Source organism: Macaca mulatta, chromosome 8 (assembly GCF_049350105.2).
Source record: "Macaca mulatta isolate MMU2019108-1 chromosome 8, T2T-MMU8v2.0, whole genome shotgun sequence".
NCBI lineage: Eukaryota > Metazoa > Chordata > Mammalia > Primates > Cercopithecidae > Macaca > Macaca mulatta.
In genome coordinates this window covers 118,325,803-118,352,553 of record NC_133413.1, presented here as the reverse complement: position 1 = coordinate 118,352,553, position 26,751 = coordinate 118,325,803, and the positions used below count along the sequence as shown (strand labels likewise).

At 39.5% G+C, this 26,751-nt stretch overlaps 1 protein-coding gene across 3 annotated transcripts in view; it reads left to right on the top strand.

Moving 5' to 3' along the window:
• Window positions 1-7,644: 7,644 nt before the first annotated feature.
• The window catches only part of RSPO2 (R-spondin 2), a 169,121-nt gene continuing 150,014 nt past the window's right edge, over window positions 7,645-26,751 (top strand). For 2 of the 3 annotated variants that reach the window (XM_015145873.3, XM_015145872.3), the window contains exons 1-2: window positions 7,645-8,090; window positions 8,482-8,744. In XM_015145873.3, the coding sequence (XP_015001359.1) occupies window positions 8,651-8,744 (94 nt within the window). In that variant the 5' untranslated portion in view covers window positions 7,645-8,090; window positions 8,482-8,650. Of the gene's footprint in view, window positions 8,091-8,409; window positions 8,745-26,751 lie in introns of those variants that run through there. The other variant, XM_077942856.1, reaches the window with a different exon arrangement.

Genomic DNA, 26,751 nt, shown 5'->3' with positions numbered 1-26,751 from the left:
AGTTGATCCCCAAACCTACCCCATGTTTATTTCTTCACTTCTGGAATGAATAGTTAGAATAGACATGTTTTGCAACTAGAAGAATTCCCACATTTGTTCTCTGACCTGTGTATGTATTTTTTCTTTTATCTGCAATACAATTTTTCCATACTGTCCCAAGGTTGAAAGGGCTTCTAGAGATGCACATGATACTGCAAAGTAGCAAAGTAAAATACATTGCAAATAGCTGAGGAAAGTGTGGGAAAGGGAAAATAAGGCTAGAAACATAAAATGGAGCAAGAAATAAAACTAGTACATAAAATGTGTGACATATACTTTTGTACATTTGCTGAGGGTGGCTGACAAATTTGCTCTTGAGCAGTAACACAATTCATTACAACTATAAGTTAAAGACAAATGGAATGATTAGGGGAGGCATATCTATTTTGGATACTAGTACAGAAAAAAGTTCAGAGGAGGGTATTTCCTGCCTTTAGGAATTACCTGTTGTATTGTTTACTTCTATTAGCATAGCAAGCTGAGTGTTCATGAATACAGTAAAACCAGACCTTCTATTCATTTAATGAAAACTCAGCCTAATTCTTAAGAAAACTGAGAATCTCTTGTTAATTGTGTGGAGTAATAGTTCCTTCTAGCAACCACATTCACATCACAAATAATGGAAATTACACATATTACTTTAGTTCAAAGAGCTCAGGGCACACAAGATTCAATAAGGGAAATGATTTGAAAACTTTGGGTCAAATCTTGAGTTTTCTCTTTTGAGCTGGTCTGCGTTGGCCTTCCTTTGAAGTCAACAAAGCTGCCTCCTGGACTTCTTCCATGGGGATGAAGCACAAAATGAGAAATAGGCTTCATCACATCAGTCCACAGATGAGTTTTGAAGTGGCAGAAGACAGTATTAACATTTGGAGGAGTCAAATATTTACACATTTTTAAAATGTTAAATAAGTGATTATGATGTAGCTTTTTAAAACAACCAATTAGCCTAGATACGGACTGGTCAGTGACCTTGTTGAAGACCTTTCATATTAATATAATTACTTCATACAAAATATATTAAATGAACATAGGCTATCACATGAAACTAGCAAAACAGACATTCTGCTACATTTAACAGGAAAAAACTATCAATAGTAACACAATGGCAAAAATGCCATAATTTGTTCCAAAGCAATTAAAGGATAAATTCTAGACTGGAAGAGTGCATACAACAAATATCAACAATGAATAAAAAGATTGTGAGAAATCTGAAATCTGAGAATGAGTATCAGATAACATAAAAGATAAGAGAACTCTAAATCAATTAGCTAATGAAAACAAGAATCAGTGCCAAAGTCAACCAAATCTATGAGCATAAATGTTTATGAAAGATTCAGAAAACTTTAAATCTATTCTACTGTAGCCCACAGTGTACAGTCATAAAATCACTAGTACCCTATGGTTGTTAACATTGACAAAATATATTGGAAAAATCCTAAATGAAAATCTAAAAAGAATGGCAGAAGGAAGAGCGTTTTCTTTCTCTTTTTAAAAATTATACTTTAAGTTCTGAGATACATATGCAGAATGTGCAGGTTTGTTACATAGGTATACATGTGCCATGGCGGTTTGCTGCACCCATCAACCCATCACCTACATTAGGTATTTCTCCTAATGCTATCCTTCCCCTAACCCCTAACCCCCTAACAGGCCCTGGTGTGTGATGTTCCCCTCCTTGTGTCCAAGTGTTCTCATTGTTCAACTCCCACTTATGAGTGAGAACATGCAGTGTTTGGTTTTCTGTTCCTGTGTTAGTTTGCTGAGAATGATGGTTTCCAGCTTCAACCATGTCCCTGCAAAGGGCATGAAATCATCCTTTTTTATGGCTGCACAGTATTACATGGTGTATATGTGCCACATTTCTTTATCCAGTCTATCACTGATGGGCATTTGGGTTGGTTACAAGTCTTTGCTATTGTGAACAGTGCCACAGTAAACATATGCGTGTATGTGTCTTTATACTGGAATGATTTACAATTCTTTGGGTATATACCCAGTAATGAGACTGGTGAGTCAAATGGTATTTCTGGTTCTAGACCTTTGAGGGATCGACACACTGTCTTCCACAATGGTTGAACTAATTTACGCTCCCACTAACAAGGTAAAAGTGTTCCTATTTCTCCACATCCTCTCCAGCATCTGTTGTTTCCTGACTTTTTAACGAACACCATTCTAACTGGCATGAGATGGTATCTCATTGTGGTTTTGATTTGCATTTCTCTAATGACCAGTGATAATGAGCTTTTTTCATGTTTGTTGGCTGCATAAACGTCTTCTCTTGAGAAGGGTCTGTTCATATCCTTTGCTCACTTTTTGATGGGGTTGTTTTTTTCTTGTAAATTTGTTTAAGTTCTTTGTAGATTCTGGATATTAGCCCTTAGTTAGATGGATAGATTGCAAAATTTTTCTCTCATTCTGTAGGTTACCTGTTCACTCTGATGATAGTTTCTTTTGTTGTGCAGAAGCTCTTTAGTTTAATTAGATCCCATTTGTCAATTTTGGCTTTTGTTGCCATTGCTTTTGGAGTTTTAGTCATGAATTCTTTGCTCACGTTTATGTTCTGAATGGTATTGCCTAGGTTTTCTTCTAGGGTTTTTATGGTTTTAGGTCTTACGTTTAAGTCTTTAATTCATCTTAAGTTAATTTTTGTATAAGGTGTAAGGAAGGGGTCCAGTTTCAGTTTTCTACCTACAGCTACCCACTTTTTCCCAAACAATTTATTAAATAGGGAATCCTTTCCCCATTGCTTTTGTCAGGTTTGTCAAAGATCAGATGGTTATAGATGTGTGGCATTATTTCTGAGGACTCTGTTCTGTTCCATTGGTCTCTATATATGTTTTGATACCAGTACCATGCTGTTTTGGTTACTGTAGCCTTGTAGTATAGTTTGAAGTCAGGTAGCGTGATGCCTCTAGCTTTGTTCTTTTTGCTTAGGATTGTCTTGGCCATATGGGCTCTTTTTTGGTTCCATATGAAATTTAAAGTAGTTTTTACTAATTCTGTGAAGAAAGTCAATGGTAGTTTGATGGGGATAGCATTGAGTCTATAAATTACTTTGGGCAGTATGGCCATTATCATGATATTGATTCTTCCTATCCACGAGCATGGAATTTTTTTTTCCATTTCTTTGTGTCCTCTCTGATTTCCTTGAGCAGTGATTTGTAGTTCTCCTTGAAAAGGTCCTTCACATCCCTTGTAAATTGTATTCCTAGGTATTTTATTCTCTTTGTAGCAATTGTGAGTGGGAGTTCTGTCATGATTTGGCTCTCTGTTTGCCTGCTATTGTTGTATAGGAATGCTTGTGATTTTTGCACATTTATTTTGTATCCTGAGATTTTGCTGAAGTTGCTTATGAGCTTAAGGAGATTTTGGGCTGAGACAATGGGGTTTTCTAAATATAGGATCATGTCATCTGCAGACAGAGACAATTTGACTTCCTCTCTCCCTATTTGGATACCCTTTATTTATTTCTCTTGCCTGATTGCCCTGGCCAGAACTTCCAATACTATGTGGAATAGTAGTGGTGAGAGAGGGCATCCTTGTCTTGTGCTGGTTTTCAAAGGCAATGCTTCCAGCGTTTGCCCATTCAGTATGATATTGGTTGTGGGATTGTCATAAATAGTGAGGAAGAGCTTTTTCAAGTATAACACAGGAAGCTATAAAAGATAAGACCGGGAAACTGTACTATGTAAAAGTATTTAAAATTTTTTACATATTAATATACATCAAAAACAAAGTCAAAAGATAAATTAGAAACTTGGAAAAATATTTGCAACTCAAGTCACAAAAGATAATATATATCAATATATGCAAATTCTACAAACAAAAACAAATGACCAAGAACACAATAGAAAAATAGGCAAATTATATCTTCAGAGAGTTCATGGAAAAGAAAATACAAATGGGTGGAGCATACTAAAGACACACAAAATTTCATCTAAAAGAAAACAAATACAAATTAGCACTTTACTGAGATACCACTTTTTGCCTACAAGTGTCAAAAGTCAAAAAGTGTTGGCCGGCATCTAGAGATAGGCATTTTCACATGGTGTAATATGAAAGAACCTTTGTGAAAGGCAATTCGTAGAACACACACACATATATCCAACTGTTTGATTCAACTTTTCTACTTTTAAGAATTTATAATGGAAGGGTAAAATGACACATGAAAAAGTTAATTGAAGTATTGCTTAAGATATAAAAAGTATGAAAACAATCTAAATGTCTATTGGTAGGGAGGCTGGCTAAATACAGTCATACAATGATATAATATGTGACTGTATAAAAAGAACAGGACAGTTCTCTATGAACTGATGCCATGGTGGCTCATGCCTGTAATCCCAGCACTTTGGGAGGCCGAGGCAGGTGGATCACGGGGTCAGGAGATCGAGACCATCCAGGCTAACATGGTGAAACCGTGTCTCTGCTAAAAATACAAAAATTATCTGGGCATGGTCACGTGTGCCTGTAATCTCAGCTACTCGGGAGGTTGAGGCAGGAGAATTGCTTGAACCAGGAAGTCGGAGGTTACAGTGAGCCCAGATCATGCCACTGCACTCCAGCCTGGTGACAGAGCAAGACTCCATTTCAAAAAAATAAACAACAAAAAAATCAAAGTACAGATTAGTGAATACAGTATTCTACTAGTTGCATAAAAGACAGGAAGAATATATTATAAAATAGAGAAGAATGTATTATATATATGTATATGCACATATATGTATGCCTATATATGTGCATATACATATATATAATACATTCTTCCTTCTCTCCTTGCTTAATAAGCAAAAAGATTATCAAGTTACTCGTTTGATAAGCACAAAACATCTCCTGAAGTATACCAAAAACCTTGAAAGTTTGTATAAGAATAACTGATTGACTCTAAGGAAAACTGGATGCCTGAGAGAAGGAGGTAGGAGAGACTTTGCCCTGTTATGCTCTTTTGTAAGGATTGAATTCTGAGCTGTATGAACAATTACAAGTCAAAAAATAAAATACAGAAGTTATTTCCTATCTATAACATCATCCCCCACTTCTGCCCTCGGTTATTTTTCCCTATCACCAATGAGTGGTATAGAGTCAACCTCCTCGGTATACTTCTCTATAAACAGAACCCAGGCACAAGTCTCTTTACAAAGCCGGGTTAATGAAATCACTATATAAACTCAGTTTGAAGAAAAAGTCCATTAAGTCTCCAAGATGGAGAAACTGTGAGCTGTGAGCCTCAACAACACCACATTCAGAGTTTAGAAATGAAAGGAAGCAGAGATATGGGATTAAAGTTAATGATAGTCTAGGATCCGTTAGGGTTGTATTTTTTAGTAACAAGAACATTCCTGGGATTTTGAAGTCAGGAAAAATATTCAGTGAATGTAAAAAAAAAAAAAAAAAAAAAAAAAAAAGTCTGCATTATCAACAAATTAGCCCCAAAGTGATTAAGTGTGAGACTCCAAGTACCCCAAGAACTAAATCTGACAGAGTTTTAAGGTTCACTGGTATCTTTTAAGAGGCAAAGATAGACCAGGAGGGAGCAAAAGAAGGAATTAAGAATTTTCCTTTCTTTCAGAGCCTATTCTTTTCTTACTAAACAAATTAACCAATTTTCTACAGAAGTGGTGCTATCAAAATTCTTCCTCATGAACTGAATCTTGGGGTTCACTAAACTGAAAAGTATCTCTGGCTAAAAATGCATCAACTGTACAACACAAAGGATTAAAATTAAAATTATGGAAAGTTGTCTTTGAAGGGATAAGGGTGAAAGTGGTCTGTAAATTTAACTAAGGACAGCAATGGCTAACCCTATTCTTTCTACAGAAAGAACCATCACTGATGAGTTTGCCCTCACACTGGTTAGATACCACAGCAAACTTCCTAGTAAAAATAGAAAATTGATTGTAAACCAGAACATGTAGAAGTGAAAGAGACCTTGGGCAGATTTCCTAAAAATACTGCCAAGGAAACTGAGACCAAGAAAATTGCCCAAAGTGACCCAGGTGATTAATGGTAGTGCTAGATCTGCTTGGTCTTGTGTTTACTTTTGCCTTTAAATATTTTAAAGGACACTGATTACCATTTATCTGGAACGGATCTCAAAGCCTTGCAAGGAGGCAGGGGGACTTACTTAGGGAAGACTTCCTTTCTCCCATATATTTAACTCCTTTATAAGTACAATTCATTTGTTATGTGCATATATGACTATATTTGGAAAGAAGTAGTATTTATGGTGCTGAAGAGATATTCAGCATCATAACAAGATGATCAAGAAATATCAAGTTATGCCAAACACTGGGGCCACTCCCTACACTGAAATGTTTCCAATTGCTTCCAAATTCTGTGATAAAAATCAAGGACTCAAAAGTCAAGAAACAGATCCACTGTTTCTGAAATGTGTTTTGTCAACTCTCTTTGCGCCCTGTGGGCCAGTCTCAGGGCTGGATTTTCTTATCTATGAAATGGGACCAATGACCTCAACTCAGATTTACTTGGGTGTTCTCAGGCATGCATCAAAGGCACACTGCTGAAATTCTTAGCACATAAATACCACTATGTAATTGTGAGTCTGTAAAATAGTTAAGAATAGGCAATAATAGAATAGTTAATAAATATGAGTACTGCAATATTCTTTTTATATGATTGTCTTTTAAGTCATCAAATTTCTGAACATCTGAAACTGAAGGAATAGAAAAGGGAATTTAGTATAAAATGCTATCATAATAATATGGTAACGGTGGGCATATCTATAGACATTCATACTGCTAACGGTTAGTGGCATAAATTCTTATCTTTTGCTTAAGGAATACATACATTTTTTCCTACAATAGTGAATGCAGGACAGATTTCACTAGAATGAAATTGGATGGCATCAAGTCTATTTAATGTAACACTTTGTTAAACAGAATATTTCCCCCAAACCCAGAGCACCTAAAAGTTTAATTCAGGAGACTTTGGAAATGGGAGGAGGAGAGAGGAGGATTAAGAATGAAAAATACTTTAGTGGGAAGTGAACTTTTAAAAATTATTTTTAAAGAATCAAGGCCCCAACTTCTTGAGTACTTCAGGCAATGGATCACAGGTTTTTGTTAGTTTTATTGGAGGAGAAACAAAGTAAATAACAGTTCTGAGGATGAGCGAAAGCTATCGAGAATACCCATCTCACTCCTCAAAGTGGGGGCGCATTTTATGAATAATTTCAGCCGGCTACCATACCTTCCTGCAAAACACGGACAAGATGTAAATTAAAAAGTGGCAGAGGTGTGGAATATTGCAAAACTTTAAAGGAGTCATCAGTCCTTCGGTCAGATCCCCCTGCAGAAAGGTTGGCGCTGCCGTTGGAACTGACCTTAGAGCTCTGGAGAGGACTCCTTGGGGGTGAACAGCCGGATTCTGGGACCCAGCAAGGTCAGGGGGCGTCTCCATCCCAGCTACTCTTTATCCCTCGCACTTTGGAAAGCCCGAAGAGGATTCGCCCGGAGTTAGGCGAGCTGTTGGCTGGTCAACGTTCTTTAGGACCTCAGGGAAACCGGGGCGTTTCTGGCTTTAGGACCCAGGAACTGCAAGGCAGCCTAGACTTAGATGCCTTGGACCACAGCACCACCTACTTATAGAAGCATCCCGAGCCTCAGCCAGTCTGCATCTCCATCGGAAAGTGCGTTAGCCACATCCCTTCGGATCACTTCGTCTTCCCGGGAGCGTTCTGCCTTCTACAGCTCGGAAAGAACGAAATCTGAGCTGTGAAGTGAGCGTGGAGAAAGCGCAGGAAGCGACACAATTGGTTAGGGACGTAGAGAGTGAGAGCCGGCGCACCCCTAGCCCGGGGACCGCGCTCGCGGGCGGGGACGGAGCATCCCAGTGGCTGCACCCGCTGCTCCGCGCTTCTGCCCGGCGCCGCCAACACCGTGGCGGCCGCTGGAATCCCGGAGCTGCCAGGCGCTCCCGGCCGGTCTCGGCAAACTTTTCCCCAGCCCACGTGCTAACCAAGCGGCTCGCTTCCCGAGCCCGTCATGGAGCACCGCGCCTAGGGAGGCCGCGCCGCCCGAGACGTGCGCACGGTAGGCAACCCACCCCAAGGCAGCCGCAGCCGCGGCGCTTGGGTACCCTGCAGTGGACTCCAAATGGCCTAAGAGCGTTCTTTTAGCCCTGCACTCTCAGTGTCTTTGGAGCTCTTTCCTTTCCTCGGAGCGCCCGCACAACGCCCTATGCCCCCGGGTTGGAGCTTAGGGCTCGGCAGAGGTTGCTAATTCATTGATTGTAATCACCTTGCTCTCCAACTCGTCCGCAGCTGCCTGCTCTGGATTAAGCCGCTCCGCGGCTCGTGCTAGGCAGTGGGTTCGCTTCCTCCTTCCCTCTCTTCTTTAAATTGGGACGCGCGAAGGCGCAGCTGCCTCTCCGGGGCTCTCTCCATCCCCCACACACCCTGTTTTCGCTTCCCTCATCTCTCAGGTTCGTGGCGGAGAGATGCTGATCGCGCTGAACTGACCGGTGCGGCCCGGGGGTGAGTGGCGAGTCTCCCTCTGAGTCCTCCCCAGCAGCGCGGCCGGCGCCGGCTCTTTGGGCTAGCCCTCCAGTTCCTAGACTTTGAGAGGCGTCTCTCCCCCGCCCGACCGTCCAGATGCAGTTTCGCCTTTTCTCCTTTGCCCTCATCATTCTGAACTGCATGGATTACAGCCACTGCCAAGGCAACCGATGGAGACGCAGTAAGCGAGGTGGGTCTCTCTCTGCCAAAGGTGTGTGGGCTTCAGGGGTGGCTTGTGGCGGTGCTCACTCACGCCCTGGCTCCAGGGACTCAGATGGGCAGGGCTGTGCTCTCCACCCCAGCTTTTGCGGGTCCCCACTCCCCACCTTTAGGACCCTGGAGCTCTACAGAACACTCCGTGTTTCTGTACCCTGGAGGCGCAGGGAGCCGGAGCGAGACGCGCTGGGAGCTGGGCGAGCTGGGCGCCACTTGGGCGCTCAGGGCCAAGTCGTGCGGTCCGCACTCATGTTCGCTGCCCCACCTCCTCACCTGAACTTGTCTCTTTAGAACGTATTTCTTATTTGGCATGCATTTTTTTTTTTTTTGGTCGTTGTTCTCTCTGTCCTCTTAACCATCTTCCCTGTAGCACATTTGTTTTACCTTCCCCATCCACGTGCGCCCCAAACCCGGCCTCAGATCTCTTTGGACTTGACCTAGCACAGTGTGTGTGTGTGTGGTGTGTGGGTGTGCCCACGCGTGTGTCTGTATTCCGGAGCTTGGGGAGGGGTACCAAGTCGAGGGGGAGGACCTCCATTTCCAGAAAAAGGCAAACAGATCTTTTTTCTGGAACCTGCGACGAGATGGGAACTTTCTGAATTGAGCAGCAATTCCCGCGCTGGTTTTCTGGGGAGTCCTCGCCTGCAGAGGTTTGTTTTTAAAACAGGCCCCACTTTGCTCTCTCCATTTGCTTTGCAAAAGCAGCTACACCGGTGGAGGCTTCTGTTCTCAATGAAATTCACTTGCGGCTTTTTAACTGCTCCCTTCCTCTCCATCACTTGTGCGTAGCGGAGAAGGCGGGTAGAAGCCTCCAGAAAGGTTTCTGGGAACTCGCTTTCCTGCAGATTTAGTGCATATTTCTGTCTCGGAGTCTCGGAGTCTGCTGGAGATGCAGCTAATCCAAGTGCATTTTAGAAGAAGGGTGGCTAGACACGATTCAATTTTCTGGGGGGATTTAAACATAAACCACCCACCACACGCACATCGAATTACCCGCGCAGGAAAGGTACGCAGCAGCCGCTTCCCAGGGACATGGTGAGAGCTGTCTGTTTTCATCCGGCACTTTGCCACTTTGGACTTTTGCGCAATTAGAATTTGTCGCCGGGTTCATGAATCTTGACTTTCTCTTCTTCTCCAAAATGTAAACGTCTCACTGGACCTGTGACGTGATTTGTTTATAACTCATTGTATGTAAACTCCGGTCCTGCATCCAGATTTTAGGGAGGACTTTCCGAACCTTAGTTTTTTTGATGGCTTTTTAGGACATTGTTAAGCTGTTCTCACCTAGGGGTAGAGCTAGAGATTGGCCCACCTGAGCGCAGAGCTCCAAATAACTGACGGTGTGCGACTTCTGTAGTCCCTGCGCTTCAACTGTCTCTGTATCTGCGGCTGGTAAGGATAAACCCTCTCCAACTTCTCTCCCTCCCTCTCCCCCGATTTCTGACTTTTGGAAATTGTTTATTTTCAGAAATTATTCTACTTAAAAATACTAGAAATTTCTTCCCAAAGGCCATGAGAGTTTGATATTGATACTTGCCTTGAAAAAGCCCCTTTTCATCTCCTCTCTCCTCCCCTCCTAACTGATTCCTTTCTCAATCCCAGTACTTTCTTTCGAGTATTCGGCAGAGCCAGCAAGTTTTGATTACACTATGGTCAAAAGTGTTTGGAGAGGCTTTTCCTCTTTTTATAAGTCAAAGCTGCAGTCTACTTAGAAAAACTAAAGTGCTTGAAGTCTGCAAAATATAGAAATATCTAAAATCCTTTGCCAGATCCTCATTAGATGACTTACTAATTCAGTGATAGCTTTCTGATCCACACTGCCTGTCCCATTGTGGTTGAGTGGGGAAGAACTAAGCATATTGTTTTAGTAGAACTTAATGCAGAGATGCTGTTTGGTGGAAAGGGACATTACAGCACTCCTGCGGCCAGAAGGGATACTGCATGCCTTCTCTGCAGTGCCATCTCTAAGAATCTTCCTATGCCTTCTAAGGTATCTGAAGCAGAACCTATTTATCTCAAATAGCAGAATCTTTTGTAACGATTACTATCCACATCCCAAAGCACTGACATTCTAACTCTAAACTGTGCAGTAGTAGCTTGTGCCAAATCAACCTTTCGATTTAATAAAATTCAAATGCTTTCAAGAACGTGTAAATTGGTAAGGGTGTAAAAAAACTATCAAAGTTGTTTTTTTTTTTTTTTTTTTTCTTCTTCTTCTCAACAGATGTCCCTTTACAAATCCCAAGTTTCTGGTTAAAATAACTGTGGTCCTTAAAAGTGACCACACTATCTGTACCAACAAAGGGTGTACTGTGTTTTTAATTAAAAGTGGAACTACTTAAAGGGCTGGCCAGACAGTGTAGGGTGATAGTAGCTTTTCTGCTTTGCAAGGAAGCTTAAGGATTGCATTGTGAGAGTATTGAAATGAATAGAGATCTAACTCAAGTTGTGTGAATTGTCCCTCTTCACAAACTTAAGCTGGTTTTAATTGATCTCATGTCCACTGATTGATCCTACACCAATTGTTGTGCATACCAAACAATTGGCTTTCCCCAAAAAGATTGATTTCAATTAGTTCCTCAGTGAATGCTTGACTACTGGCCAAATCATGTCAGCAGTGACAGTTGACATGTTAGGGCCTATGTGGTACCAACATTTCCCTTTTTCCCCTTTGTTTTGGATAGTGTCAGTTAAGTATTATTTTCCAGGAAGAAAAGTAATTGGTATTTTTTCAAAAAGGTGTTGTAGCTTGGAAGATTAGTTATTTTCTTGGCTTTTGTGCTACAAGGTAGGTGGCAGTGGTACCAGGATTGGTTAGGCTTACCCTTGGGACCTGATTCTTTTTTTTTTTTCCCATATTCCATCTGCAAATAATCAAACCTTCAGTGTGGAGCGTTCTCCGAACTCCTTTGGCATTATGTTTAGTCTGCGCTATGATCTCACATGCTCCATAATATCATTTTCTTAATGAAATAAAATTCTTGGCAGAGATTAGATAATTTAGTCAGTTAAAATCAATTGCATCCAGTTTGGAATGGGGAGCAAATATATCATTTAACGGTATATTTTATTTCAGAATATAGCCAGAAGATTGAGAAAATAGAATTTTGACCTTCTCTACTTTTGGACAAAACTTCAAATGGGGGAGATCATCACGAACAATAACACTACCCACCTACCATATTTTCTTCCCCTTATTTTGAAAAATTATAAAAATGCATTTGATAGTCACTAATGGGGCCTGGTTGCAATATTTTGTAAAAGTTAGACACAAACACAATACAATACTGACAATGAATATCTTTTAGAGAGGGGGAGACACATGCCAACATTTTGTAAAGCTTATTGACAACCCTTATTTTCCTCTCCATGTAACATACTAAGATTTGTCTCCCTGACTCCCCCTTCAAAATAGTCATGATTGGCTATTGTTAACCCCTACTGTCTATCTTGGTCTGGAGACCACTTATGATTGATTTATATGGTAAGTGGAGTTATTTGATTACTTTCATTTTTTGGAATGGTCGTAAGCTACATTTCAGGCTGAATTACTGAAAGGTGGATAGACAAATCATAACTTTATTGTGGTCTCCTGGAATTTCTCAAGCATGGCATGTAATGACTTAATCTTATATCTCCCTCATTCTATTTTTATACCTTGTGATATTTTAACCAGGGATTTATGAAAACTTCTTGATAAAATTCTCAATGCAGCAAGGTTTCTAAATGTATAATTCATGTTTCTGGTGGTCTGATGGCAGGGGGCGTGCTATGACAAGTGTTTCCTGCTATAGCCTTTTCCACATTGAATCCTCAGCTTCTCCTTCCTCTAATAACTCCTCATTTCACAAAATTAGACTTAGCTTCTTCCATAAAAAGGAAAGGTTTATCACAAATAGTGTGGCATGTTTCTGGTAACTGAGGCTGGAAAAAGTAAACATTTTCTCTTAAACGTTATAGAGCTAAATTAATTTATGTTTGTGTTCTTAAAAATTTATTGAGATTGGAAGATTTTTTTTTTACAAGTACTTCTTAAATAGTTTACTTTTCCTGATATTCTTTCAAAATACAAAATGACACATGGAACATACTAACCTACAGTTAAATGAAAAAGTTTCAAAACACATTTTGTATGCTTGCTTACTTTAAGTTCCAAAGTATTTCAGAAAAGCTGATGTGATGTTTAACTTTGCAAAATAAACATGTTCTTTCTTTCCTTTTCTCTATTTTGATTGGCTGCTTTGTCTTCCAACATAACTGCATAATTTTTTAAGGCAGGGTCTTACTAGTACAGAGAGGTCAGAAAGTTGCTGTGCTCAAACTAACACCTTATTTTGCCACAGAAATTTGGAAGTGATTCAGAATAGGTGACATTCCCCTAGGCCCTGGGCTTTCTTTATTTGCTTTTAAAATCCAGCTTGGGTAGAATCCAATATTCACAGAAATCACAAGTTGGAAATGACACTTCTAGTTCCTTAATGCAAAGCCACCTCTTGATTTATTTAGAGACAAACTGGCCAGTTTGTGGAATATCCAGCGTAGTTCTTTCCTTCCAACTTACTGACTGCCTTTAAACTATTTCTTTTGGAAATACGTATCCTTATCCATCCCAAGTGCAGGAAATAGGGGACAGACAGATTTTATTTGATATAAGCTTGATAACTATGATAAAAGGAGGTGATAGACTTTGGGATGACAAAGTTTTAAAATTTCAGTATTTAAGATACCATGAAGCTTACTTTTTCTCCATTAACTGCAGCAATCAAGGGCTGATCAGGTGAAGACAGTGTTGTATATCTATATTTATACATTTTCATGTGTTCATCCAGAATAAGTAGAAAACATGCTAATTAATACTAAAGTGTATACATAATGTATATTATACATATTAGGGAAGGTATATATGCATACCTGTATATGTGGGTGTGCGTGTAGGGAAAGCGACGAAGATGCTATAATTATGGAGGATTGGGATTTCAGAACTAAAAGATTTTTCACTCATTTTTTTCTAGTCCTTTTCATCTTTCTCTTCGACAAGATGAAAAGATGGGAGTGGGTGGGAAAGGGAGTGGCAGGGAGAGAATGAGAATAAGATTGGGTAAGGATAGTGTTTTTACTCTTTCCAAAGCCCACCTTCCACCTGTTCTTACCTCCTCTAGGACCCTTCTGTGTCAGTCACCCTTATTTCAAGCGTGCTGCTGTTCCTCTAATCCCAAAATTCCTTATTTCCTCCCTCTTCACACTGCTTTCCAATCTCTTCTGCTTTCCTTCACTTCTTCTATTCCCTTCTCTGGCTTGATAATCCTGTTTCATTCACTCTTCAATCTGTTACTATTTGGCTTCTACCGTCACCCTTTTAATAAAAATATTTTCTTTTCTTTAAAGATATTTTTATGCCTTCACAGAAATTAACAAAAAAGAAAAATATTAAAAGTTTATAAACGTTAGACTTATTTTTAGAGTGCTTTTAGGTTCACAGTGAAATTGAGTGGAAGGTACAGAGATTTTAGAAAGGGGTTTCTTAATGGCCAGTCATACTCACCTCATTTCCAAGTCCAGCATTGGTACAGTCCTCTGGGACTTGTTCCTGTGGTGATATCTTATCACCTCTTTCCTTTGGCCAGTGACACTACACTAGTCTCATTGAGAATGTAGACTAGTGTTTCTTCACCTTTATTCATTTCCTTGGGGAATTTTACCCATCCCTGTTTCTTGAATTTTCATTTCTACATAAAGTCCTTTAATTCTAGGCTCAATTTTTCTTTTCTTTTTCTTTTTTAGCTTCAGATTATCCTACACTCAGGTCTCCCAACTACTGCCAATATGGATAGATATTCCGTGCATACTCAAACTTGACAATTCACTTCCTCTTTTGTGTCCCCTCCCAAATGTGTTCCTCTGCTTGTATTCTTTATTGTTATCCATGGAGTTCTGGGTGCCCAGACTGGGAGCCTTGCTATAGTCTTTGACTTTTCTGTTGCCTCTTTATCATTTTATTCTTGCCTAAACTATATCGGATTAGTGAGCTTATATCCATCTCATCCTTTCCATTCCCAAAGGTGTTTCCTAGCTCAGGCCCTTATAGACTCCTCATCCTCCAGCATCTACTTCAATCCACTTACGATGCTCCATCCCTTACAATGCTGCCACATTCCATTTTTCTCCACCACAGATCTGATCATGTTACTTCTCTGCTAATAAACCCCAAACCTCCCAGACCTCCATATTGATTGCAGAATAAACACCAGCTTCTTCTGTAGCAGTCATCGTTTCCCACCATCTGACCACAGCCTGCTTTCAACCTTCCACCACCTTGAAAGCACACTTCACTTAAGCTATCCCAGATTACTTCATTTCCAGGCATGCCATGTGTTTTTAAGCTCTTGCGCTGTTGAGCATGTGTGTGGCGTGGCGCCCACCTAAAATGCCACTGCTTCTGTGAAGCCTTCCTAGAATTTTCTGCCTTCCTTTCTAAAGCCAAAATAAATTATTCCCTCATAGTTTCTTAGCTTTCTGGGCTACTCTTACAGGACTCTTATTTTTCCTTTTTTTCTGGTTATCTTGCCTTATGTGTCATATTTTAAGCTTCTCTTAGGCAGAACTACGGTACATTTATCTTTGTACTCCTCAAGCTAGACCTTTTAGAGTGCTTTCTCCACAAAATGTAGTGGAACAAAACGTCATTGTATACGAGATTTTTGTTGTTTGCCCTTAAAATTATTTTGGTGACTTAATGAGAAATGGTGTTTTGTTTTGTTTTTTTTTAAATCGAAATTGTTTGCACATAGTTGAAGTTGGAATGATTAAATATTATGGGTATTCTCATCATTTATAATTCTTTATAATTTAAAGAAAAATTAAAAAAAAACTGAGGTATAAAAGCATTCCCAGCCAAGTACTCATTCTGAAGTCTCTTCTGATTACTTCAGAATTTCTCAGACTACACTAGTGTCTGTATACTTGTTTGTTATTTGAATGATGGAGTATTCCAAGTGACAGGTGATTTGTGGGTAGGGTAGAGAAAACTGGTGGTGGTGGGGTAACACTTTTTTTTTTTTTTTTTTTGAGACAGAATTTAGCTCTTGTCACCCAGGCTGGAGTGCACTGTTGCGATCTTGACTCACTGAATCTCCTCCTCCTGGGTCCAAGTGATTCTCCTGACTCAGCTTCCCAAGTAGCTGGGATTATAGATACCTGATACTATGCCCGGCTAATTTTTGTATTTTTTAGTAGAGATGGGATTTTGCCATGTTAGCCAGGCTGGTCTTGAACTCCTGACCTCAGGCGATCCTCCCGCCTTGGCCTCCCAAAGTGGTGGGATTACAGGTGTGAGCCACTGTGCCCGGCTGGTAACCCATATTTTAAAAAATACTTATTTTATAGAAAAGGGCAATAAAGGATTTTTATCCCCAGTTTGTCCATATGAATGAATAATAATTTAGGAGAAAATAAAAGAAAGTGGTGTTTGCCTTCTAAAAAGATACTCATGTTAATAATATAAGTTAATACAGGAAAAATTTAATCCTAGTTATATTTATGATTTTAGTATAATATAGCTACATGCACATACCCATGAGACACACAGATGTGTGTGTATTTTAGAACAAGTTCTGTAAATATGAAGAGACCACATAGTTCTGTGTAGTGCCTTCCAGGAGAACACTGACATTTTAGTGTCCTTTGAATGAAGTGGGACCTGTTTGACTTATACAGAAGGTGAGCTGCTTACAGAACTGTGTGGTTTTAAAACTAACAGTTAAGAGAATAGAGCTAGAATTCAACTTTCCTGAATTCACTGAGTTTTTCTGTACATGGTATGTTTCAACATAAACATTAATTCAAAGAAAAGAAATTCCCTTTGAACCCATTCAAAAGTTCTTCAGACCACAGACTTTTATTGAGCCCCAGAACTTCCTACAACTCATAATTATGCTAATGAAGTAATGAATATTAAATAACTGAAGGCTGAGGGGTGGAGTAATTGATGGGTAGAACCATAAGTATATTTTAGTAAAATTTTGCATACTTGCATTGGTAATTTTTTTTTTTTTTTTTTTTTTTGAGACGGAGTCTTGCTCTGTAGCCCGGGCTGGAGTGCAGTGGCCGGATCTCAGCTCACTGCAAGCTCTGCCTCCCGGGTTTACGCCATTCTCCTGCCTCAGCCTCCTGAGTAGCTGGGGCTACAGGCGCCCGCCACCTCGCCCGGCTAGTTTTTTGTATTTTTAGTAGAGACGGGGTTTCACCGTGTTAGCCAGGATGGTCTCGATCTCCTGACCTCGTGATCCGCCCGTCTCGGCCTCCCAAAGTGCTGGGATTACAGGCTTGAGCCACCGCGCCCGGCCTGCATTGGTAATTTTTAAAATTATTTTTGAATATGAATTATAGAAACATTTCTAGCATTGTAGTAGCCAGAACAAATATGTGTGTGCATGTGTGTACTTGCCTGTACATGTGTTCATGTATGTGTGTATTGGTGTGTATGTGTATTTTGTGTTTAACACACATGTTACAATAAGGGTTAGAGCAAAGGTATTAAATATTTCTTATTTTTACTCTAAAATGTAGAGAAAGTGATTATAGGTAGCCTTTCTCATCTAGTCATTTGGAGAAAACCTTCTACAATTTACCTAAAACTTTTTCAATTTTCATCTCTTGCTGAAAGATATTAAGAGCACTTATAAAAAAGAAGTTATCCAGTTCAGCACATTTGTTTTGAGAAGGGTTTCTTAACTTGGGGTCCAGAGGTAGGGCTAGGGTTTTTGCAAGCTTTCTGAAATTAGAAGCTTTCTGATTTCTGTTGCTTTTTGTGGCGTAGAAGGACAATATAGAGCTTTCACTAAAGTCTCAAAGAAGTCCAAGTTTCACCTCTTTCCTTCAATAGGTTAAGCAGCATTGGCTTAAAAAATAGGAGGTGGACCTTCCAAATTAGCATGATGCCAAATGACTGCTTCAAAGTGATATAGATACTTGTTTTCTAAAAATTTATTTTCCTTGTGTGAGTTTTCAGCCATTTGCTATGTTTATATTTGACAATATGAAACCACATTGGAAGCACTATCTCAAGATTTATTTCAGTAAATAATTACTTGGCAAGTAATTCCTTACTCAAAGACAATAGTTGTTAAATTCTCTCCATCCCACTAAAGAGTTTATAAAAGTACAACATAAATATACAGTATAGGGGTTTTGTTAAAACTTATCATGTGATCTAACTTTTATCTCATTAAGAAAACAGTTAATATATAGTTTTAGAAATAGCTGTTGTAGCTTTCCAGCTGGTGACATGCTGTGCTGGCATTGATCTGACTTGAGGCATCATGCTGCCAGTTCATAGAATGGCCAGAACTGGGGCTTAGCACTCTTCAATTCTGGCCAAGGGGGCTCCTGCTAGATCTTTGTTTCTGTGTCAGCACATTTTAGAATTTTTGTGTCATGATGGCCTTAGTCTCTCTCCTGTTGCTGGATACAATTGCCAACTAATCACCTCAGCAATGAAAACACATGGACCAATAGAGGGCACACTTTGCATTCTTTTCCCTATGCTTTGTTCTCTGAAATTTTGTGGTATTTGTGCTTCCTTTGCTTTGCCCTATTGGTTCAGGGGCGAAACCTGCTCTGCTGTCTCCATGGACACTGTGATCATCTTGATGTCATCACAGAGAGAACAAAGGAACAAATAAAAAGAACTTTTCGGTCTTACTGAACATTTCTGGTTTTGATCGCTAATCTCCTTTTGACAAGACCTCACCAAGAGGCAAACTGAACCAACCTCACTATTTTAATATCTGTGAGACACAGATGTTGAAAGCTACAGATTTAATTAACATGCAGGTAGGTTCCAGCTTCTGCAGCCACTTTGAAAAGCATCAGTTGGTTTTATTTTATGTTTTCAATTCAGATGTGTTCCATAAGATGAATGCCCTAAAATTTAAGCAACTGGTAAAGTTTGGAGTTGCCCAAATGACTCCAAATTAATACTTCCTAATTAATTGTTTTTCAAATTCTTTAATCTTTGTAGAGAGACCTATTTATTTCGATGCTTCTCTCATACTTTGGCCCTTTGAGAATTGTGAAAATTGTCTAATATTCTGAAAATCCAAAGTTTTTTTTTTTTTTTGACTGAGTCTCGCTCTGTCACCCAGCCAAAGTATTTTTAAGTTTTCATTCCCCCTTATGTAATAAAGTATGACTTAGGGCTTAAAAATTCTCTGGCATCTCATTGTTTTTCACCTCACATGCTGTGTTCTCATGCTTCTTCCTGGTAGTCAAAAGCAGGCTTTTTAATGTTGAATGATCTGCGCTGTGTCGTCATTAAACTGCATGTTTAGTTATTCACTCTTTCTCCTCCAAGATTTTGAAGACTTACTTTGCCCTGTTGGTTCAGCTGGCAGACCTCCTGTGCGTGCCCCATGAAGTTTAGCTGAATCATAGGGGATTAATGTCCTATGAGCAAATGATATGTTATCTGCCCATCCCCCAAAATATAACTCTTCGGGGGGTAACTATGGTATCTGTCATTCCCTGCTCTTTTACTGTCATAGATGATCTTTAAAAACTCTGCCCTGGATGAGAGACCTTGCTGGTCTAGTGTATTGGGAAGAGTTGTTCCTGCAGCTCCCATGTTACCATACCTAAATAGACATTAAAAGAAGGCAGCCCTGGTCTTCAACTTGTCATATCTTCTGGGTGGTTCTCATAGGTGGAAGAACATCTACAAGAACTTATGTTTATTTTGATACTTGCTTCTTGATGACGTTCTAGAGGTTCACTTTCGTCGGATGTGTGTGTGTTTAAGGGAATTTTGAGAAACTCTTGCTTGTTAGTTCTGGGCTCTTCTGAGGAGATATGAGGAAGTGGGGGAGAATAGCTGTAGTTTGGGTAAGTGGAATGAAGAAACTAGCTTAACATTTTTTTTACTTATCCAAGGATCTTGGTATCTGATGACTTCAGAAAAATCAGAGCTGTCCTATGCATAGCATTCCTTCCCCTGATGAAAGATATCTTGTGGCCACCCTCCTTCACCCAGCATAGTGTAATTGAGAAACTTTGTTAGGGTCAAGAAACTACGTAATTTGAAAAACCACTGGTGTCTGATAAGTGTACAGCAGTGGTTACCAGAAGCACTATTAGTGGGTTGAGGTTAGTTTGTTGTGGTGATAGAGAAGCCATTTGCACCACTCCTGGTGGTCAGTAAGTCACATCAGCAGTGGCTGATATGATTCTTGACTGAATCCTGTCAATTATGAAAGTTCTTTTTTCCCCTCATTTAAATAATACTATCCTGAAAATTGATCTAGAACTTTGGAAACTACCCCCTTGAAAACTGATTTCCCAAATCATGAGTTTAGTGTGATTTAATTGTTCTGTATGCAGAGGAGTTATTTGCAGCTACTATGGGTGATCTTAACATGATTTTGATTTGAAACTGACTCAAATGAATAACTGTTCAGGAGGCTTGGCAAGCTTCTGCACATCAAGCAGTCATTTTTTGTTGTTGAATTCAGAGAGAAAAGTTTAAGAAATGTGACAGGCTGGACCTAGGGAAAGGAAAGAGCAGGAACAAGATCATTTTCTTAGACTTGAGGTCGATCCTGTGAAAAATGAATGTGATTAATTTTTGGAATTAAAGCAAAATGAAGGTATTTTATGAAGAGGAAGATTAAAGTTTATATTTAGAAAATTATCCACTAATGGAAGAGAACCTTCTTTGGAATTTTGACTTTGGAAGCTGCCTCTTTCCAACAGCAAAGAGCATCTCTTGAGAATGTTTTAAAGCTGGTGACTTTACAACACTCTCAAGAGTGAACTCTAAGGACCTTTCACACCGTAAGAGCCACCACACAGCCATCTGTAATGCATGTGGTATCTAATAGGTACTTAAATATAAAGTCTTGTTGACAGCCGCTTGAACTCAAAATACAAGACTCTTCCTTCCTGAAGACAGGACACTAAACAAAACTACTTTAAGAGATGAGGTCTTGCTGTGTTGCCCAGGCTGGGCTCAAGTGATCCTCCCACCTTAGCTTCCCAAGTAGCTGAGACGACAGGCATGTGCCACCACTCTCAGCTAAAATTGCTTCTTGAGATTCTGCACCATGCGCTTCTGCATCATTATTGTAAACTTCAGTAATAATGTGATAGATATTGACACTCAATATGAATTTCTGAAAGAAGGTGTATACCTCAATTCTTACATGACCATGATGTTAATTTGTAAAATGTTTCGTTATAAGAAACTTTGAGATTTCAATATAACTATAACCAACATGGGTTATGCCAGACAGATATTTTGCTTTCTTTAATGGGTTGCTAGACTGGAAGACAAAGAAGTATTGGACGAAATTTTAATATCTGGCACCTATGAAGGCATAATGGACTTAAAAACCCTTTCAGACAAGGTAGAGAAATGCAAGTATATCATCTTAAGTTACTTTCTTGAGTTACATTTGGTAGAGAGTGGTGAGTAATGGATTGATGTCTACTCTGTGGGAATCCTGGGTTTACAGAAGGATCCTGTCTTCAGCCTTGTCTGAAACAATATTTTCTTAATGATTTCATTGAAGACAGGTGGTAGACCAACCACACTTTTGCGTAATATGAAGTTGAACAGTACATTTAGGATGTGGGATGACTGGTTACAAAAAGATCTCAATGGCTAGGAATGACAAGATGAATTTACAAATGAAACCTTAACCAGAAACATGTAGAGTTTACTGTTTAAAATCAAAGAACTAGCTGGGCGCAGTGGCTCACATCTGTAATCCCAGCACTGTGGGAGGCCTAGGCAGGCAGATCACAAGGTCAAGAGATCAAGACCATCCTGGCCAACATGGTGAAACCCCATCTCTGCTAAAAATACAAAAATTAGCTGGGCGGGGTGGTACACACCTGTAGTCCTAGCTACTCGGGAGGATAAGGCAGGAGAATCGCTTGAACCCAGAAGGCAGAGGTTGCAGTGAGCTGAGATTGCGCCACTACACTCCAGCCTGGTGACAGAGTGAGACTCCGTGTCAAATACACACACACACACCCCAACAATGGAAGAATAGGATGTTGGACACAACGTTTTCTCATTGATTTTTGACTTACTCTGAGGTTATAATATAATGTAATTGCAAAAAGAATTCATTTCATTAAGAGAAATTTTTTTTTTTTTTTGAGACGGAGTCTTGCTCTGTAGCCCGGGCTGGAGTGCAGTGGCCGGATCTCAGCTCACTGCAAGCTCCGCCTCCCGGGTTTACGCCATTCTCCTGCCTCAGCCTCCGGAGTAGCTGGGACTACAGGCGCCCGCCACCTCTCCCGGCTAGTTTTTTTTTTTTTTGTATTTTTAGTAGAGACGGGGTTTCACCGTGTTAGCCAGGATGGTCTCGATCTCCTGACCTCGTGATCCGCCCGTCTCGGCCTCCCAAAGTGCTGGGATTACAGGCTTGAGCCACCGTGCCCGGCCTGCATTAAGAGAAATATTTACCTAGATTCAAGAATAAACCAGATGAAGGCTCTTAGCCTATCTTACATTCTTTTCTAGAGTCATTACTTTAAGAAGTGCATTGGCAGCACACGTTATTATACAGTATTAATTTCCTAGGACTGCTGTGACAAAGTACCACAAACTGGATGGTGTGAAACAGCGGAAATTTCTTTTCTCACCATCTGGAGGCTAAAAATCCAAAATCAAGATGTAAGGAAGTTCATGCTCTTTCTGAGATCCTAGGGGAGGAGTCTTCCTTGTTTCTTCCAGCCTCTGGTAGCCTCAGGTGTTCCTTGACTTGTAGCAGTAGAATTCCAATCTCTGCTTCCATGTTCACGTGGCTGTCTTAGCTCTGGTTTTATTTCTTTTGACAGAAAACCAGTTCTATTAGATTAGGGCCCACCTTAATAACCTAATGTTAACTTGATTACATCTGCAAAAACCCTATTTGCAAATAAGGCCACATTCACAGGCATTGAGAATTCGGGCTTCAATATATCTTCTCTGAGTACTCAATGCAACCCATAACAAATACCATTTGCATCAGACCCTGTAGTCTTTTAAATCCTCATTTTCCTAACCCTGTGGAATATTATTATAATAATTATTGTTAATATAACAAGTAGTGGTAGTAGAAGCGGAATGCGTAGTAGAGGAAGGATCACTGCATATAGCTACAGACTGTATATTGGACATAAAGCAAGAATGATATTAATGGCACCCCCTGGACTTGTGCGTGCCATGGCCCTGAGGGTAGGGATGCTTTAGACATGGTTTATAGGTGTACGGTGTTTGGAGTATGTAACTTCAAGTTCCTTTCTGCCTCTACAGTTGTGTGAAACTACACAAACCCAAAGAGTCACCTCTTTATTACTTATTACAGCCTCTTTATTACTTTTTCAAACAAATCTATGCATCAACTTGGCTTCTTACTGTTCATCTCTATCAGCTGAAGCTGAACATTCCATTTAGCTGGTTTTTGTTTGTTTTTGAGATGGAGTCTCACTGTGTCACCCAGGCTATAGTGCAATGGCGTGGTCTCAGCTCACTGCAACCTCCGCCTCCCTGATTCAAGCGATTCTCCCGCCTCAGCCTCCCGAGTAGCTGGGACTACAGGTGTCCGCCACCACACCTAATTTTTGTATTTTTAGTAAAGACAGGGTTTCACTATGTTGGCCAGGCTGGTCTCGAACTTCTGACCTTGTGATCTCTCTGTCTCGGCCTCCCAAAGTGCTGGGATTACAGGCGTGAGCCACCACGCCTGGCCTTAGCTGTTTTTATTGAAGTCTGCTGTCCTCTAAGAGCTGTTAACACTCTTTATGAAGCATTAGTGAAATCTCAATATTGCCTACTATACATGACTTCTGGTGTTAGAGTGTCTTAAACTAGTCTTCTCTGATTTTGAGTAGTGTCAAATGCTGGCATTGCCAAGGGGCTTGATCTATTCATGCTTGTGTGCTGCATATAAAGGGCGAGTAGGAACATTGTTTTAAAGCTATTGTGAAATATTTGAAACATAAAATAGTAATGTGATGAATCCCTATATATCCCTCACCCAGACTGAACAAATATTGAGATTTTGCCACACTGACTTTATTTATTCTTTATTTTCTGTTTTACTTTGTATTGGCTGAAATATTGTAAAGAAAATCACAGATACTACATCATTTCACCCTACATATTTCTGAGTGTATTTCTTACAAATGTAGATTTTCTTTCCAAGCCGCAATGTCATTAATCTACCTAACAAAATTAGTTATTCCTTGGTAACACCTCTTAATAATCGGTATGTAATGGATTTCCCCAGTTGCCTCAAAAATGTTGTTATACTGTGGCTATGCTTGAATCAGCATTGAAATAACACCACTCATTGCATTTGGTAGGTATGTCCCTCAAGTATCTTTGATCCTAGGTAGTACTTCCTTCCCACTCATTTTTCCATGCCATTGACTTATTGAAAAAGAAAAAAAGGTCAATTTTCTGCAGAATAACATCCTTCCATTTGTTCTCCTGTTGGGGTTGTTTAACTTGTTCCTCAATCTTCCACAATTTCTGTGAACTAGAAGTTCTCCTTGAAGGTTGGATTAGATTCAGGTTCAACTTTTTTGGCTGGAACACCTTGCAGGTGATGGTGAGTGCTTCATATTACATCACACCAGGAGGCACACAATGTCTCGTTGTGCCGTTCTTAGTCATGCTGAGATTAACCAGTGGATTCATGTGGTACCAGCCCTATCACCCTCCATTTTAATGATATTTGTCTGAATTATCAGTTTCATTAGGGGTTGCAAAATGGTGATTTTTTTTTAAATTCTTACTACCACGTTTATTAGCTGAAAATTTTCTATTAAAAACTGTTCCTTTTTCAGCTATAGGTATTTTTGTACTATGAAACACAATTCTTACAGGTAAAGCAGACAATTAGCTTATTTTTTTCCATTTTAATTGCTGATTCTTAGAAAAGAGAGTTGATACGTGTTTAGCTGGGATGGTGGGTGAACCTCATGTAAGTGAATAAAGTGCTTTGCTTTGTGTCAAGCCGTTCCCTGTCAGATGGAGGAGGTGAAGTCTTCCAACAGTTTCTTGCTTACTGAAACAGTAGTAGTAAAATGACATTTTTTAAAAAAAGACTTTTTGGTTTTTGCTAACAGAAATGATATGCAAACCTTCTGGAAACCTGAATTCTATTAGATATGTTCTGATGTTTTCTGTTAATAGCTTTCAGAGAAGCTACTAAGTTGAACATACAGTAGCTTCAGTATGGTGTAATCTGAGGCTCATTGGATGGAAAAACAGTACTTTCTGCTACTTAAACACCCTCTGGAAGGCTTAGAGAGGAGAGGAAGAAAAATATTAGAGGAGATCAACTGGATATTGAAGAATACAAGTAATGTCACCTGAGAAGGATTAAGTTTTCTCAAAGCTTGTCTTGAATGGCAGCTAGCCACTTAGAACTGGCCCTTGTAGCCCATCAGGGCTTGTCTGTTGCTGTGCAGTCTTGTCTTTTCTTTCCTTTTTTCTTTTTTTTTTTGAGATGGAATTTTGCTCTTTGTTGCCCAGGCTGGAGTGCAATGGCGCGATCTCTGCTCACTGTAAATTCAGCCTCCTGGGTTCAAGCGATTCTCCTGCCTCAGCCTCCCAAGAAGCTGGGATTACAGGTACCCACCACCATGCCCAGATAATTTTTGTGTTTTTAGTAGAGATGGGGTTTCACCATGTTGGCCAGGCTGGTCTCGAACTCCTGATCTCTGGTGATTTGCCCACCTTGGCCTCCCAAGGTGCTGGGATTACAGACGTGAGCTACCGCGCCCAGTCTGGTGTGCAGTCTTTAACGTAACATATAAACAAAGGGCCTACAGAAGAGATTACATGTCTTCTGTGGGCAAGTGACAGTTTTTTTTTTTTTAATTCCTTCTGCTTATTAGGTGCAACTAGCTGTTTCTAATTACAGAAACCTTTCCTTTATTCATTTAAAAACTTAGCTCATTGCTTTGAATTATTACTATTGGCATAATTTTTGTATGACCTGTTGAAAGATACCCATAATATGTACATTTAACAGTTTTACTATCCAGTGAAGTCAAAAATTTAATTCACACAAATGCCTATTGAGAGGATTAAAGGACTTGTTAGACATTTTTGACCGTAAGTATTATGAATATACAACATTTAATACGTGGCTCATAAAACCCTGTTGCTGGAGTAAGACAACACTGGAGGTGTGTGCTTTTCTTACTAGTAAAGTGCCTTTGTAGTACTTTTTTTTTTAAGTTCTGGGATACATGTGCAGAATGTATAGGTTTGTTACATAGGTATACATGTGCCATGGTGGTTTGCTGCACCTATTAACCTGTCATCTAGGTATTGTAGTACTTTTAAGAGAACAAACAGTATTGCAAACTGAAGAAACTGGTTATATTGCAAGTCAGGGAATAGAACTAGGAATACACATAGCTTTTACAAATGAAAAGATTCTTGGGATTTTTTGTTTTTTCTCTTCAACCTGTTTAGTGTTTTTTAAGTAAGAAAATAAATGATCTGTATCTACTAATTGGGGTCTGTAGTTGATGTCATTTATATGCCTCCTGCCTTTTACATTTTGCGTTTTGAATGTTATTTTGGTAATAACCCCCTGCATTGTTGAGACATTTAGGTGTTTGTCTTAGAAGCAAGTAGTAAAGACTTTACACTATCCTTGTATATATAGGTGATTTTTTAAAAAGCCACTTACTGTAGTTCTTTAAAAATGAATATAAGCCGAAAATTTATTAATTATTGGCAATTGATAATTTTGAAAATTATTGGAATTTGAAGAATAGAGAACAACACCATGAAGGAAATACAATTACCAATAATCTTTCTGCTCAGTGGCTGCTGTTAACATTTTGTGCTTTATCCTTCCAGATGTTTTTCCCTTCTACATAAATATAAAATTTTGAAACTTACTGTGTCATAAGTATATATTCTTACCGATTTTAATCACATTTAGAAAGTCTGCATCATAATTGTTCAA